Below are 15,092 nucleotides of genomic sequence, written 5' to 3' on the forward strand. Positions count from 1 at the left end.
GTTTCTAGGTATTACGACTCGGAAGAATCCAGACAGTTATCATTGAGGTGGCTAATTGATTGGCTATCGTGACGTAGGCGGCTGCTGGGCGTGAACTCCGAGTCGGAATCGAAGTTGGGTCGAGGGCTCGGAGTTACGATTAATGCGTTAACGCTACTTGTCGTCGCTATAATTCTTCTTTCGATCAGCTTACCACTGCACAGTCTGCCAGAGCACGACGCGACGCGAGTACGATGAACAAAAATTACGTACGGTAACATCTTTCCCGGGGGGGATGGCTCCCCGCGATCCTGCCTACTCTTGAACGATGGAGGTTGAACGGGTTCACCACAAAAACCTCTGATACTAGGTTTTATATTTCAATTCAGTGAACTCCAGTGAAGAAGTTCCGGACCACCGTCGCAGCCGAGATAGCCGATCCTAGAGTTCAGCTCTCCGGCCTGGAAAGAAGTCGTCGATGAATCAACTCGGCATTGGAACCATCTTTTCATTCGCTCAAGCCGGGTGGCGTGTTGGTGATTGCTACCGAGGTATCACTGTAAGCAACCTATAAAAGCTGCAGACAAGACTAATATTCGATTCATTACCAGCCCTTCAAATCGCTGTTATGACCGCCAACGTACCAGCAGAAGGCGTCTCTTTCTTCACCCCTGAGCAACTCCCTCCTGCTGGGACTGCTGCTGCTTCTCAACCTGATGATAAGCCCATACCGGCTCTTTTTCAACCGCTCACGATACGAGGGTTGACTGTGCAGAACAGGATCTTTGTATGTCATCTTACTACCCGGCCGAAGCGATAAGGTTCTTGAAAGTTAATGCCCCTTCCTTTGATGCAGGTATCGCCCATGTGCCAGTATTCAGCGAAGGACGGCAAGATAACCCCATGGCATTTCGCGCACCGTATGTTCCATGTGGATGTTCTGTTCTATAATTGATAACATCTTATAACATTATCCTCTCTCAGTTGGCGGCATCTTCACACGTGGTCCCGGACTTACGTTCACTGAAGCTACAGCAGTCCTTCCAGAGGGCCGTATTACTCCTGAAGACTCTGGTATCTGGTCGGATGAACATGCAGCCCTCTGGGCACCTATCGTCGAGTTTGCGCATTCACAGAACCAGAAGATCGCAATGCAGCTGGGACACGCTGGCCGCAAAGCATCCACGATCGCGCCTTGGTTACCTGGGACTAATTTGGCGACAACGGAGCTCGGAGGATGGCCTGATCACACCTATGCTGCATCGCCGCTTCGATTTAGTGATGACTATCCGTTGCCGAACGAGATATCGAAGCAGGGGATCAAAGAGGTGGTCGACGCCTTCAAGAAGGCGGCCGAAAGAGCTGTGAAAGTTGGATTTGATGCTCTCGAGGTTCACGGCGCGCATGGCTACTTGTTGTTTGGGTTCTTGAGCCCCACGAGTAATCATCGCACAGATGAATATGGCGGAATCTTTGAAAACCGAATTCGCATCGTGTTGCAAGTTATTGATGCGATAAGGTCTGTGATACCCCCCGAAATGCCGTTTTTCTATAGGTGAAAACATTTGATTGATATCAATAGTTAGCTATTAACATGCTTGTTGCCAGAATATCAGGCAGCGAAAATGTTGAGCAGACGCTCCCCGATGTCCCCTCATGGCGTTCGGAGGATACCGTCAGAATCGCGCCTATTCTTGCAGCTCACGGTGTCGATGTTTTGGATGTGTCTTCTGGCGGCAACAATAGCAAACAGAAGATTACTCCTGGCCCTGCTTATCAATCACCGTTGGCGCATGCCGTGAAGAAGACCAATCCTGGATTGCTGGTTGCCACTGTAGGAGGTATAACGGACGGTCACACGGCGCAAGGCGTGTTGGAAAATGGACTAGCCGATGTAGTATTGTGCGGCAGAGCCTTCCAACAGAACCCCGGTCTCGTGTTAAGATATGCACAGGATCTTGATGTAGACATACATCTTGCGCACCAGATACAATGGGGCTACAAGATGGGAAGGAGAACTCGACGAGCAAAAGCTAGCTAGGAGGGCTTTCGAATTCCTTCCTGTATTGTAGAGTATTCCTGTTTCTAGATTTTAGAGTATTGGAATGTACTGTCTTCACCATCATTAATATTAAACATTAAGCTTCCGTGCTGCCGTAAGTGTCACCCAATCCTCCAGATTTCATTTGTCAGTTACTATATGAAATCGGCATCCGACATTGCCGATGAGCGGGGCCGCTTTAAGTAACGCGTTCTTTTGGAAAAGTTGACTCACTGACGAGCTTGTCGTTCCTTTCTTTCTCTTCATGCCTCGTTTTCAAAATGTGGTGGCCGTCATCCTAGGCGCGTCCGTGCTCTGTAGTATCACCGTATTTTACATCACACGTCCTCGGGAGGGCAAAATTCAGCTGCCTATCCATTCCGACGATGATCGCCCTCCAGATCCGTTCGACGTGTCCCAGCCTGTTGATTTTATAGACGGGATAGCTATTAATGCAAAAAAGTTTTGGGAAAAGGTGAGGAATGTTCAGTACAGCTGTTTCATGTACTGGAAGGACTTTTTTAGATGAGGAGGAGGAAAATCATTCTGTCATTCTTGCTTGCGGCCATCCTTATCTTGAAAACTATTTGCTTTGGTTGGGCCATCGTTGAGGACGAACCCTGGAATGTAGCCAGCTATGCTATCCACGTCTTTTTCTCTCTTTATCTTCTTGCAGTCGCCATCCGGTCGGTCAATCAGGACGCCCCCGGCCCTCATTCAGAGTCGGTCTTCCACCTAACGACATTGACAACGCTAGCCACTATTTTCCTTGGGATTTCGATTCTTCTTCCTACAGATCCCCCTCCTGTGGCGACCTCTGTAGAATCAAGCGAAGCCTTCACATGGATATGGATTACTGTTTTCATCATCTACACGATTACATGCCTTCTATCTTTTACCACGCCACAAGGACCACCTCTACATTATGAACCCAAAGATATATATTCCACGAAAGAGGCATCCGCACGAACTAACAAAGACGAAGTGAACGTAACCGGAGTGACAGGCAAGTGTTGATGCTTGACACCTTATGCCGCCTTCTTTAATATTGCCATACAGGAGCGTCACCCTGGGAAACACTCTTTTTCTCGTATTCAACCAAAGTCGTCATGCTTGGTAACACTGCGACCAGTTTAGAAATAAGCGACCTCCCCATTGTACCCGTGGGCCTCCGCGCGACATTCAACTACACAAGAATGAAGAATGCCGTCCGGACAATCAACTGGAAAATTGGCTTATGGAGACCTAAACCTGGTTCGGGATGGAATCTCGGATATCGACTTGTTAGGTTGAATTTAATGGCCCTTTTCGTGCAATTCTTGCTCGCGTCTGTCAGTGCTTGTGTATACTATGTACCTCCGTATTTCTTGCGGCAGCTCGTTTCTTACCTCGAAGTCGACCCTGAGCGCAGAGATACGAGGTGGGGTTGGGTGTATGTAGCAGGCTTATTTGGATCCAACGCTATTTCTTATCTGAGTGAGCGGCCTCATACATGTCTTGCACTGAAGGCTATAATCATTTCTTTCACAGTCACCGGACAACTCTGGTCACTCTCAACGACGGTTTTGCAAGTTCGATTCAAGATCCAATTGAATACCATTCTCTTTGCCAAAACACTTGTTCGCAAGGACGTAGCATCCAGCGCACCCTCGACATCTAAGAAGACACCTACGGACAACGGAAGCTCGAAAAGCGACGTCTCCGATGACAAAAAGGATGACGAGGATGACTTCTCTAGCAAGGCACAGATTATGACTCTTATGACTACCGACGTTGATAGGCTCAGCGAGTTTGCGTGGCATATGTTTACTCTGATTGGTAGATTTCATTGATTTATATGGACACGTTCATGGGTCTCAACGTCATCGGGTTTGCAGACTCGCCAATCGAAATCGTCATCGGTTCCATATTTCTATATAAACTTCTTGGTAACGACTCGCCTTTGACCTACATCAACACAGGCTAATCAATATCAAAGGGATTTCCTGTTTCTTTGGGCTGGCAGTGACATGCTTGTTCCTACCAATGAACCACTTCGCGGGAAGCGTCGTCGTTGGTGAGTAAGAGTAGATGCACGCGGTTGTTCATCAAACTGACCAATTTTGTAGGTGCCCAGGATAACCTCATGAAAGCTCGCGACGAGAGGATATCCCTTATGAATGAAGTTAGTCTCCCTTGTCGGCTACATTATAGTCGCATTGATCAATCTCTGTAGATCCTTGGTGCCATTCGCATGCTAAAGGTATTGTCTACACAAGTTGAAGACCAGTCGGTCATTGACGCTCGGTCTAACAGTTCATGGCATGGGAGCGCAGTTTTGAAGCGCGAGTCCTCGAAATCCGAGAGAAGGAGCTGAAGTACCAAAAGCTCAACTACACTATTGAGGTGATCATTTACTAAGAAAAGTGCTGTTCTTACAAACTAACATATAACTCAATCAGACGATGTGGAATGCCATTTGGTACGGGATCGACCGCAATGCACCGTATAGCTAACACTCGTCTAGGAACGCTTCACCCATACTGGTTACCTTGGTCTCGTTTTGGCATTTCACTGTCATTCGAAAGCAGGACTTGACGCCCTCCATCGCTTTCACGTCCGTAAGTATCATTCTCCTCTCTGAAGAAGTAATTCTTACCATTTATCATACTCTCCTTTAGATTGTTGGTAAGAACCTTCCCAATTTATTGCTACCCCTCAGTGATGCCCAACAGTGTTCAATGAGTTAAAGTTTGCTCTTAACGCACTCCCCGAGACTTTCATCAATATGTTGCAAAGTTTGGTGTCAATGCGTCGAATTGAAAAGTATCTGAACGCCAACGAAGTCTCTCCTGTCCTACCTGTTGAGCAGCAGTCTCAAATAATCGCCTTCCAGTCTTGCACTGTTACATGGCCTCAAGAGCGCATAGCTGCCAGCAAAACACCCTCCACTGCATCTACACCACGTCACAAGTTCATACTTGTTGACTTGTCTCTCCGTTTCCCGCCAGGGGAACTGTCTTTGATATGCGGTAAGTTAGGGTCGGGAAAGACGTTATTGCTTCACGGTATGTGTTTCTTCTATCCGTGTTTTGAAGTGAACTCACATTCTACTTCCACAGCATTGTTGGGAGAGGCGGATGTACTTGCGGGGCAAATGCTTTGTCCGCGTTCACCTCCTGATGCTATAGCATCTTTCAAAACAATCTTATCAAGAGAAGAATGGGTTGTCCAAGGAATCTGTGCATATGTTCCGCAGGTAAGTAATTATAATGTCTGCCTTCGCGCAATAGAATCCCACCATTAGCAATTAGGCCGCCTGGCTTCGTAATGCGTCGATTAAAGGTATATTTCATTAGACCTCACCATGTCCTGCATACTGAAGACGTCCATTCGCAGATAACATTCTTTTCAATCTACCATTTGATGCCGAACGTTACAGAAAAACGTTAGAGGTGCGGTATTTAATGTACTCATTGATCACGCCATGAACATTATTTTGGTCAAGGTTTGTGCTCTTACGACAGACCTCGAGATTTTAGAGGATGGAGATGAAGCGGAGATCGGAGAACGTGGGGTATGTTGTAACGACATTCTGATGGCTAAGTTTGCTGACGACTTACCTGCAGGTGAATCTATCGGGAGGCCAAAAAGCTCGCGGTAAAGTCAATCCTATTCAGCTTCTGCATCAGACTCTGACACTGTACAATAATTAGTGTCTCTTGCACGTGCAGTCTACTCTCGTGCTTCTATCTTACTTTTAGACGATGTTTTGTCCGCAGGTATGTATTCATATGTTTTGAGCTAAATGGTTGCCTGACTTATTCTGATTTTTCCGTTTCTCTAGTTGACGCACATACAGCCCATCACCTGTATCATGAATGTTTGAAGGGCGAACTTATGCAAGGTTTGTTGTGCTCGATGTATCGCCAATCAATTTGAAACGAGCATTTGTCTAGGGAGGACTGTGATCCTGGTCTCTCATCATGTTCAGCTTTGTGCCGAAGGGGCTGGATATATTATAGCGCTTGACAATGGACGCGTTCAGTTTGAAGGGACCAGAGAAGACTTCCAGAAGTCCGGGGTCATACGTACCTTAGTACAGTCTGCCTTCATCGACGACAAAGATGATGTCGCAGATGACAAAGAGGAGGAAGTAATCGAAGCAGGATTCGGCTCCAACGATGAGTCCGAATCCAGCTCAACCGTGGCACCTGCGTCTGAAGTAACGGACACGAAAGCCGCCGGCAAGAAGCCGCCGCGTAAGCTCGTTGAGGAAGAAAAGCGTGCCATTGGAAGGATCGGAAAGGATATTTGGCTCACCTACATAAACGCATGCGGGTCTTCTATCTACTGGTCTGTATTCTTGGTCGTTTTCATATTGGCCGCTTTGAGCCCGGTAGCAGAAAATGGGTGGCTAAAGTACGTGCCATGCTATGTCTCTCCTTCCGCTCTTCTGACGAGGTACAGGTATTGGTCGCATACAGTCCTAGAAGCGGATGGCTCGAAAGGTCCAGTGTACTACATTGCTATGTATGCAATCGTGAGTCTGCGGCGTGATGGATATTTACCTTGTCTAACGGCGGAACTATTAGATTACGGCCATTGGTCTGATTATCACAACCCTTCGATGGCTTGTTCTCTGTGAGTCCGATGCACTCAGCCAACCAATGGTTCTCTCATAAGATTTTAGATAGGGGGTCGATTCATGCATCTGTGGTCCTCTACCAAAGTATATTCCGTCTTAATCTCAACTCTTCTTGTCTCTTATGTCTCTTCACTACAGGGCTTTTGGAAACCGTCCTTTTTGCTAATATTAGGTTCCATGATACCGTTTCTCGTGGGCGCCTATTGAATAGGTTTGGTAAAGACTTCGAAGGTACCTTTTCCCCGCTCTTTCTGCATTCAACGTGTTCGAAAGTCAAAAAATTTCGGTAGGCATCGATAGTAGTTTATCAGACAATTTCGGACGGAGTACCATGTATGCAATGTCGTCTTTGACAACGTTAGTCACAGTCAGTGTTGTGGGAGGCTTACCTTTCATCGCTGCCGCCTTCGTGCTCGCTGTCATATACTACAATGGTATGTTTCATATTCGCATTGTCTTTCACCTCTGAACTAATGGAACACGTTCTTCTTACAGTTGCCAAGGTTTACGGTCAGACTTCCCGTGATATGCGTCGTCTTGGTATTCCTTTCTTGAAAATGAATTGAACACTGGACTAACTTGGGCTAGATTCTGTAACTCGCTCACCGTTATATTCAATCTACGGTGAAACTATAGCCGGGGTGTCAATAATCCGGGCTTTTGGAGCCTCGTCGAAATTCTTGCGAGATATGCTTCGCTGTGTTGACACTGTAAGCACCCCGGGGTCATGTAATAAGCCATCCCTGACGTTAGAAATATTCATAGAACTGCAACCCTTATTACTGGATGTGGGGAGGTAAGCTACTGTCAATTGGTACCTTGTAGATTCTTACATCCCGTTAGTAAACCGATGGCTTTCCATTCGGTTCAATTTACTTTCTTGTGCAATCACTGGTGTCACTGCTGCAGTGACTGTGTTGACTCCCCGGATTGATGCATCTCTGGCGGGGTTCACTCTTGCCTTCGCTAGTTCTATTACGAACGATTTGTTGTTCATGGTATGCGTTTTACGTATAGATGGCTTCGTCAACTGAAATTAACCCGAAGGTTCGTCGTTTTGTCGGTTTGGAGCAATCAATGGTGGCACTTGAAAGAGTGAAAGAATATTCAGAGCTCGTTCGCGAGCCTCCTGAGTTCATTGAACCAAGGCCTCCTCAGTCATGGCCATCCCATGGAGCCATAAAATGCGAGGACCTTGTTATTCGATATGCTGTGAGCATATTCTTATCCAGATGGCTGTCCTTGAACTAACGGACAAATAAGCCGGACCTACCTAATGTTCTTCATCACCTAAACTTTGAAATCCAGCCGGGCGAAAAAGTCTAAGCTCATAACTCTCTTGTGGAGGTTCTTCATTAACATTGATCGTAGATTGGCATTCTTGGAAGGACCGGCTCAGGAAAGAGTACCCTCGCGCTCTCTTTCTTCCGTTTTGTGGAGGCGACAGAGGGTCGTATCTTGATTGATGATCTCGACATCGCTTCGATTGGCCTCACCGATCTACGAAGCAAGATTACTATTATTCCTCGTGAGCGCTCAGTTTAAGATGTCGTTCTTTCTCCTGAATCCTGTACAGAGGATCCCACGATTCTCAGTGGTACTGTGAGATCTACGTTGGACGTCTTCGACGAATACCAAGACGCTGAAATAGTAAGTCTCCCCTCGACGGTCTATGTAATACACTTAATGAAATATGTTTTAGTTTGAGGCTCTGCGACGAGTACATTTGATTCCTGCCAATAGTTCTGTTGAAGACGATGTTGTGAATGCTAATATGTTCCGCAACCTTGATTCTCCTGTTTCCGAGGGAGGCGACAACTTCTCTACCGGGTCGGTCTTCTTTGCTTCGCTTGATATACCTCGTATACATCTGATTGGTTATACTATAGAGAAAAGCAGCTGTTATGCATGGCCCGAGCCATCCTCAAACGGTCAAAAGTCCTGGTCATGGACGAGGTAAGCATTAATCACCGTTTGTCGATTTTGTTTTTCATGTCTGTCCCAGGCAACAGCCAGCGTGGATTACGCTACAGACGAACTGATCGGGAAGACCATTCGACAGTAAGCTGAAACTCGTCACCTTTTCGCATTTCTAAGACTCAAATGATTACCAGAGAATTTTCTGAGAGCACGATATTGACTATTGCTCATCGACTTAGGACCGTTATTGACTATGATAGGGTACATTTCTCTACCGCGACGCGACCTCTTCTCCCACTAATATTGAACTCGTAGGTCATGCTTTTGGACCAGGGTCGTATAGTAGAGTTCGACAGGTAAGACACTCTTCATTATGTCTTCATGTGATTCGGTCTCTCATTCGTTTTGCCCAGACCCAAGGTTCTTTTGAGCGATTCAGCCTCAAAGTTCCATGCACTCTGTAAAGCAACAGGCAAGGAGGAGTTTGCCGCTCTAAAGAAGATGGCCGGGGTATGAACCATACGAAGGTGATATACAAATCTAGATTTTCGCAACTACTCATAATCATTGGGTGTATTGATTCTTCGGAACTGATTCGTACAAAAATACATTGACACGAATGTGAAAGGAATGAAAGGTCAAATTAATGAAACCCGCAAACCCTTGTCTCATAAAGTCTTCAGACATTGGATCGTTTCCGGTGTCACATCTTTGCCTGCCCTAGGACCAATCACCGCGGATTCAAGGGCAACACGCCCTTTCAAGAAGCCTCGTCGCGACTCAAGCGCAGTCAAAATCGCATCCTCATCCATGTCGGAACCCCATACCAGCTCTAGATGCCGAAGGTTCGGTCAATAGCTTCCATTCCTGTTATCCGTATAACAACAGATCAAGCGCCAAAGGCTTAAGGAAGTGAGGATGGCTTGGGGGACAGTGTCGTGAACTGGTGATGCCTCGTGAACCACAAAATTATGAAGGGAATGACCCATCGAATAGATAGCATTTGCAAAATCGACGTCGATAACCAAGCGCTTCGAAGAATAAAGGTCTCCATTGCGGCACCCTTGATGATCCCAGCCATCGCTTTCAATTGGGCACCGACATTTTTGCCCAGCTCAAAGCAGAACTCGAGGCTGTTCAGGTTCGGAAGTGCAATATTTTGAGCCAATTCAGAAAGAATGGTGTCTTTGGATAGGGTGAGATTGAGAGAAGTCACGGTCAAATGGCGGCAGATGGCTGGTTCATTGAACCAAGTTTCGGTGCGGGACGTTTTTTGCATGATTTTGAATGTGGCATGATTGAGATTAGGAAAGTGCGGAAGTGCAGCTTGTATTTCATGGAGGGTGGATTCTATCATAGGAGTGTAAGGTGGGTGACCGAGGTGATCTGATCACTAAAGCCGATCGCGGTCCCGCCCCTTTGCAAAACGAGGGAACGTAAGCGGAGGGTTTGAGGATAAGGAGCCTCAACATCATAATCTCCAGATTAAGATGACAGAGGTATGGAAAGTTCCACCCAAGTCTGTCTAGAGAGATCTCAAACAACAATGAGTTTGAGACGCACATCGACAAGTTTTCGATTCGTGAGCGGGTTTCCTGGCCAGCGAGAACGCGGAGCAGTCGGTGTGCCTGGGCTTGTCCTGTTCGGTCGGAGGTAAAATTAATGGAAAGAGGATGGGTGCTGGCCTGTCGCAGGTATAGAGCAAGGGGTTGCATAATGCGAGTCCATGGCAACTTCTCAGCGCGGTTCAGCCATACTGAAATGCGCGCCCACAACATTGGCAAGGAGTGTATCGTTACTCGCCAGTCATGGCACACAAGGCTGAGACGAAGCGCTGTTAATGATACAGTGGAACCGGAGACGAATTCGTCTCAACAACAGTCGTCAAATATTCGCGCCATGATCTCGGGAGGAAGACGCCGTACCGAAGGCAGCAGGCATTCTTGATACGCAATATATTGCTCCAACATCGCCTCTTCTCTTTCCAGCTGTAAAAAAAGCGTCTTGAAGCCGTTTCCTTTCGGATTTGTATAGCGAAAGATGCCTCCGGGCATGCAAAACATGTTCCTTGATTTGATTCCTTTCGGAGCAGGAGGAACGTATCGAATGCGAAGTTTGTGCAACACTGTACTCAAGGTGAATCCGTGCAAGGGTAAGATACAGCTGCAATCCCGGCAAAGAGTCGTGGTGGCAGACAAGACAGATGCGTCCATTCTCTCGCAGAAACAACTTGTTGAGGACTGGAAAGAAAATGATAAGTGCTACGGTGCAGAAGTCCAGTCGGAACCTACTGCAAATTGTTTAGATGAGATATTACACTCCAAGGAATGAGAATCAAAGAAATATTTAGGCGCCAATGTGGCAGGAAAATTCCGAATGATGGAGGTAAGAAAAGAACAAGATACCAAATAGACGTACACAACGCGATGGGGTTAAGTAGTCTGCGAAGGCAGCCGAGGGACGCGGTTTGGCTCTCCATACAGGTCTTATGACGTGTCAATTTCCCCAATATTTGTGTATCAGATCTCAATATGATGGTTTCCCGGCTCAGAGACACCAAAAGCTTGGTTAGATGCATCATAAAAGACGTACGCGTCCTACTAGCCCACGTATGGCATGCACTTGCCACTGGATCACCAGAAACAGGAAGTTGATAGTTGTTTTCTGGCCTTCTTACTAATTGAACGCTGAGCGAGGAGCGAGCGAATTGGGTATTGGTATAACAGGTGTATGGGGTTGGTTGATGCATCTTCCTGCGAGTCTTCGGTGACAGCTACTGTCTTCTGTTCTTTGGAATACCAGCGCTGATGCCCAGACTATTCTTGCACAGAAGAAAGATCAAGTGTATTGATTTATAAAGTTCGGGGGGAAGGTTCTGGAGTCTCTACAGTGCTGCAGAATTGTTTAGACAACTTACGATCATAATTTACTATATCACAGCCTATCGAATACTTCCATGTGCTCAGTGCCATTATGGTGGTCACCAATAGTTCTTTCAGCATCGAATTCGGCATTGCAGACTAGAAGCATCCAATACGCTACTTATTGTCGCCGATTCAGGTGCATACCAAGAGAAAGTAAGCACTAGCTAATCCAGTTAGCGAGCTGCGATACCATCACCTCAGACATAACTTCCATTTCGATTCGGGGCTGAAATTTTCACATTCTGAGTATGATTCTTAGCATAGAAAAGACTCGTAGAAGATAGACGCCTACCGGCAAGGCAATGGCCTCATGCCCTTTACCTCCGTTGTGCCTCGATGAATCAGTCCGATCGTTCCGAAAAAGAGAAGGGTCCGGGGGGGAAGGAATATAGAAGTTTTCCTTTTTGTTGTTGGCAGAGTTGGGTTCTCGGGCGTTCAGTGTTGCTACAAGGGAGCAAATATACCTATAATGTTTGTGAGAATGAGACTATCAACTTTTGCCAGACCTACACCTCGCTCAACATGAGAAAGCTAGCAGAGAGGTTAGAGTGTATTAGTTGCATCCAAAAGACGTGCAACTCACAGCATTAGATGGAACGTGTGATGTTTCGCGGCCACGTAGGCAACGAATTCGGTGACAGCCATGACTGTAGTAATAGCACCTGTTTCCGCAGAATATCGTATCGACCGGTTTATTTTCTTGGAGCTAAATTTGAAAGACGTATCCTTCTGTGCGCGGAGCTATATAAAATTTGAATCGCTGGACGTGTGACAAGAGGGAGATACTCACAGTCATCACCACGGTAATCGTAATCAGGATATCGCACAAGGCGCAGCCTATTAACCAAGCCTAAAGGGGGTCGAGTCACTCAATCCATGCAGGAGCTGTATATGTAAGTAGCTCAACACACAATCCTGAACGGGCTCAATATTATCATCTCATCTACACTGCCTCCATGCAACGCCAACTGGAGCACACATTAGATGCCAACATAAAGTATGGATTCAAGAACGCACCGTTATGCCGTAGTATACTGCGAAAATGCATTGGGCGAGGGAAACCTAAATTTTTACGATTGAGTAAATCAACGAAGGCTCCTTCAGTGAAAACTCGCTTACAGCCTCAACGCCAACGATGATCATAAGGTTCCGCTTCGTTAGAGTCCAGATTCGCCATAGGTAGAAGTTTTGAGTCATCCAAGAAACTGGAAACATGTCTGCATTGGGGAAGACATGGCCGGGAGAGAAGGGTACTCACTGATGCCGCTTAGAACAGGCAGAGCTCCAAAGCTCGTACCAAGAAAAAAAAGTGTATGAGTGTCACCCCATCCCCAACCAAAGGTGTTCCATGCAGTGATAGTGGAGATAAAAACGAATGCAGTTTCGAGAGTAAACAGCGTCCAAACTGAAAGACCAGAATCGTTGGTAGATGAACAAAGAACACGAGGAAGAGAGACGCACCCAGGATCTTGAGGCCCAGCTTGTCAGTAGGGAAACGAGAGTGAGTTAGATAGATATCTATTTCTGCAATCAATGCAAGGCCTGAGATAATTAGAAGATCTCATTGTTCACATATTTGGATGAGGAGGACGCCGTAGAGGCAATAACCCCACATATACCCCAAAACCAAAGGGCCTGTACTGCAGCAATGTCTGTCAGAGAATGAGACCACAGCAAGAGCCACCGACTCACAACAACGGAACGTTTACACCCGAAATTTCAGTGGGAGCCATGGTGGAGATATGAGAGAAAAAGAGATAACTTTTGTAAATTCCTGTCGTCCAATTTAAAGCCCCATAGGTCATTTCAAAATGAGCGCCCGAGACAAGACAATGAAGTGGTGGCTTAAGAGTCACGGTACGCCAAAAATTCACATAATGCCAAAAAGTGTCGGAGAATCGACTACTATGAATGGTGGCATTAGCTGGATTAGCTATAGCCGTTTGTGCCAGCGACAGAACAAAGATCCACATCCTAATATAGTAAAACAACGCCGAAGTGAAGCTTTTGTTCAACCAAGTCGGGCATTGCGACACAGGAGGAGTTACGCTATGAGCCACATACATTGTCTGTAGGGCTGCCAGGAGATCTAGAGGCGATTCGAGAAGATAGACTACTCCGAGAGCTTCTTGTAGTCGAGAACAAATCAACAGAGCCGATTGTATCCACGGGTGACGTTGCAAGTATTACATTTCTGATGCCAACGTATTTCTTATAACAATCTACTCAAAAATTAGAGAAACTGAAAGATAAGAAAGGAAATAGCTCACTTGAACAAATCGGATAGCACTCCCATAGCCGTGACGGCAGCACCTGCACCTGCGCCCTGCACTATCAACGGCCGGGGACTATATCTCTCCGTGTGGAACATGATAATGTTATCCGACCCTCCCAAACTCGTCGCAAACGGATGCGTCGTTGGATACTTCTCCAGACCCGCCTTGACCTCGCCCTTGGTGGGGTCCACAACACCGACGAACCGAAGAACCTTGCCCTCCTTGGCAGCCTCCTTCCTCATGGCGTCAAACTGAGCATCGAACTCTGGAAGGCGCGCGAAGAACTCGTCGCCTGTGGGGATGCCTTCGAGGGCCGGAGGGATGAGAGAGGCCGTCTCCACCGAAGCGAAGGAGTAAATGGAAGGAGAGGGTGCGATGGTACGCGATAGGATCGTCAGCTTTCGTGCAACGTCGAAGCCGTTGAGGTCGTCCGCCGGGTGGGGCTCCTGCCGCCGCACATTCAAAAAGTGACTTCTTGGAAACGAATCGATGCTTACCGTGTACCCCTTCTGCCTCGCCTCGCTCACCACAGAAGAAAACGACGGCCCGTCGGGGCTTCCAGTGGAGTACTGATTGAAGATGTAGCTCATCGTGCCCGAAAACACGCCTTCAATCTTGAGGACCTTGTCTCCGGTCATGACAAGATCTTTCAGCGTCGAGATAATAGGCAGACCCGCGCCAACCGTCGACTCGTTCAGATATCGGGCGCCGGTGGACTTGCTGGCGTTCAAGATGGCCTCATACAAGGTGTACGAGCCTGAAAAAGGCTTTTTGTTGGGGGTGATAACATGGAGTCCCGAAGAGAGCCAGAGCGGGTAAAGCGCCGCGATGTCGTCCGATGAGGTATTATCAACGACGACGACCTTGTCCGTAAGTGTCACTAGGGCCTTGAGGCGCTCTGTGAGGGACTTGACGTCGGCATTTTCTGTGGAATTGGAGAGCTGAGTCTTCCAAGACGACGTTATGGGCGTGTCTGGCGAGAACAGAGTCCGGGTCGAGGACGTCAACGCGATCAGTTGGAACTGCGATCCCCGCACAGACAGAAGCTGCTTGATGAACTCAGAGCCGACCAAGCCAACGCCAATGACTGCGACCCGGATTTTTGACATGACGGTGACTCAAGAAAAATAATTTCAAGTTCGAAATGATATTCCGCGATATCGATCAAATATGATTAAATTTTACATTTTGCTATATATTACTCTCCTACGGAAGCACTCACCTTAAGAGGGAAAATCAGCTATTGGCAGACATCATCAAGGATTACACTTACCTCGAGGATACAGCAATAGAAAGGGAGGTGAAACTCTCCGAAAAGAGCTGGA

At 47.0% G+C, this 15,092-nt stretch overlaps 5 protein-coding genes across 5 annotated transcripts; 2 read left to right on the plus strand and 3 right to left on the minus strand.

Annotated features, from left to right (window-relative positions):
- Positions 1 to 607: 607 nt before the first annotated feature.
- Positions 608 to 2,020, plus strand: BT62DRAFT_889540 (FMN-linked oxidoreductase; the record flags this gene model as incomplete). The annotated part of the gene is made up of 4 exons (XM_043182994.1): positions 608 to 766; positions 836 to 899; positions 964 to 1,534; positions 1,588 to 2,020. 4 exons carry the CDS (start codon positions 608 to 610, stop codon positions 2,018 to 2,020), a joined length of 1,227 nt encoding a protein of 408 aa, XP_043042057.1.
- A 265-nt stretch (positions 2,021 to 2,285) lies between these two features.
- BT62DRAFT_1056483 (multidrug resistance-associated ABC transporter) lies at positions 2,286 to 9,277 on the plus strand (the record flags this gene model as incomplete). Its single annotated transcript, XM_043178573.1, has 39 exons — positions 2,286 to 2,495; positions 2,546 to 3,032; positions 3,083 to 3,496; positions 3,551 to 3,838; positions 3,898 to 3,948; positions 3,999 to 4,076; positions 4,129 to 4,184; positions 4,236 to 4,262; positions 4,316 to 4,405; positions 4,462 to 4,505; positions 4,527 to 4,624; positions 4,735 to 5,067; positions 5,122 to 5,258; positions 5,314 to 5,344; positions 5,399 to 5,454; positions 5,508 to 5,576; positions 5,629 to 5,659; positions 5,716 to 5,781; positions 5,847 to 5,910; positions 5,963 to 6,421; positions 6,470 to 6,542; positions 6,595 to 6,643; positions 6,693 to 6,731; positions 6,786 to 6,878; positions 6,938 to 7,081; positions 7,143 to 7,187; positions 7,236 to 7,357; positions 7,413 to 7,443; positions 7,491 to 7,645; positions 7,695 to 7,859; positions 7,911 to 7,967; positions 8,019 to 8,175; positions 8,224 to 8,297; positions 8,350 to 8,477; positions 8,537 to 8,603; positions 8,653 to 8,708; positions 8,762 to 8,828; positions 8,883 to 8,923; positions 8,981 to 9,277. 39 exons carry the CDS (start codon positions 2,286 to 2,288, stop codon positions 9,081 to 9,083), a joined length of 4,755 nt encoding a protein of 1,584 aa, XP_043042058.1. The 3' UTR covers positions 9,084 to 9,277.
- A 386-nt stretch (positions 9,278 to 9,663) lies between these two features.
- Positions 9,664 to 10,603, minus strand: BT62DRAFT_712864 (uncharacterized protein). Its single transcript, XM_043181982.1, has 2 exons — positions 10,493 to 10,603; positions 9,664 to 10,437 (listed from the first exon to the last, which is right to left on the minus strand). The coding sequence occupies exons 1-2, from the start codon at positions 10,506 to 10,508 to the stop codon at positions 9,902 to 9,904; spliced, it is 552 nt and encodes a 183-aa protein (XP_043042059.1). The 5' UTR covers positions 10,509 to 10,603; the 3' UTR covers positions 9,664 to 9,901.
- A 936-nt stretch (positions 10,604 to 11,539) lies between these two features.
- On the minus strand, positions 11,540 to 13,705 carry BT62DRAFT_713185 (uncharacterized protein). The gene is made up of 12 exons (XM_043181987.1): positions 13,184 to 13,705; positions 13,064 to 13,131; positions 12,953 to 13,009; positions 12,750 to 12,896; positions 12,611 to 12,696; positions 12,509 to 12,553; positions 12,403 to 12,459; positions 12,282 to 12,341; positions 12,075 to 12,232; positions 12,002 to 12,022; positions 11,784 to 11,955; positions 11,540 to 11,733 (listed from the first exon to the last, which is right to left on the minus strand). Exons 1-12 carry the CDS (start codon positions 13,555 to 13,557, stop codon positions 11,689 to 11,691), a joined length of 1,290 nt encoding a protein of 429 aa, XP_043042060.1. The 5' UTR covers positions 13,558 to 13,705; the 3' UTR covers positions 11,540 to 11,688.
- BT62DRAFT_713066 (uncharacterized protein) lies at positions 13,434 to 15,082 on the minus strand. Its single transcript, XM_043181985.1, has 4 exons — positions 15,041 to 15,082; positions 14,265 to 14,989; positions 13,762 to 14,213; positions 13,434 to 13,713 (listed from the first exon to the last, which is right to left on the minus strand). The coding sequence occupies exons 2-4, from the start codon at positions 14,874 to 14,876 to the stop codon at positions 13,704 to 13,706; spliced, it is 1,074 nt and encodes a 357-aa protein (XP_043042061.1). The 5' UTR covers positions 14,877 to 14,989; positions 15,041 to 15,082; the 3' UTR covers positions 13,434 to 13,703.
- Positions 15,083 to 15,092: the final 10 nt, after the last annotated feature.

The sequence above is a fragment of the Guyanagaster necrorhizus genome, assembly GCF_019112545.1.
Source record: "Guyanagaster necrorhizus MCA 3950 unplaced genomic scaffold BT62scaffold_7, whole genome shotgun sequence".
In the NCBI taxonomy this organism is placed as follows: domain Eukaryota; kingdom Fungi; phylum Basidiomycota; class Agaricomycetes; order Agaricales; family Physalacriaceae; genus Guyanagaster; species Guyanagaster necrorhizus.

Coding starts and splice junctions, on each gene's coding strand:
- BT62DRAFT_713185 (XM_043181987.1), bottom strand. CDS start 13,557: ATGTATGTGGCTCATAGCGTAACTCCTCCTGTGTCGCAATGCCCGACT. Junction 12,697..12,749: donor GCCTGTTCTAAGCGGCATCA/GTGAGTACCCTT, acceptor ACATGTTTCCAG/TTTCTTGGATGACTCAAAAC. Junction 12,554..12,610: donor TCATCGTTGGCGTTGAGGCT/GTAAGCGAGTTT, acceptor GTAAAAATTTAG/GTTTCCCTCGCCCAATGCAT.
- BT62DRAFT_713066 (XM_043181985.1), bottom strand. CDS start 14,876: ATGTCAAAAATCCGGGTCGCAGTCATTGGCGTTGGCTTGGTCGGCTCT. Junction 14,214..14,264: donor CGAGGCAGAAGGGGTACACG/GTAAGCATCGAT, acceptor GTGCGGCGGCAG/GAGCCCCACCCGGCGGACGA.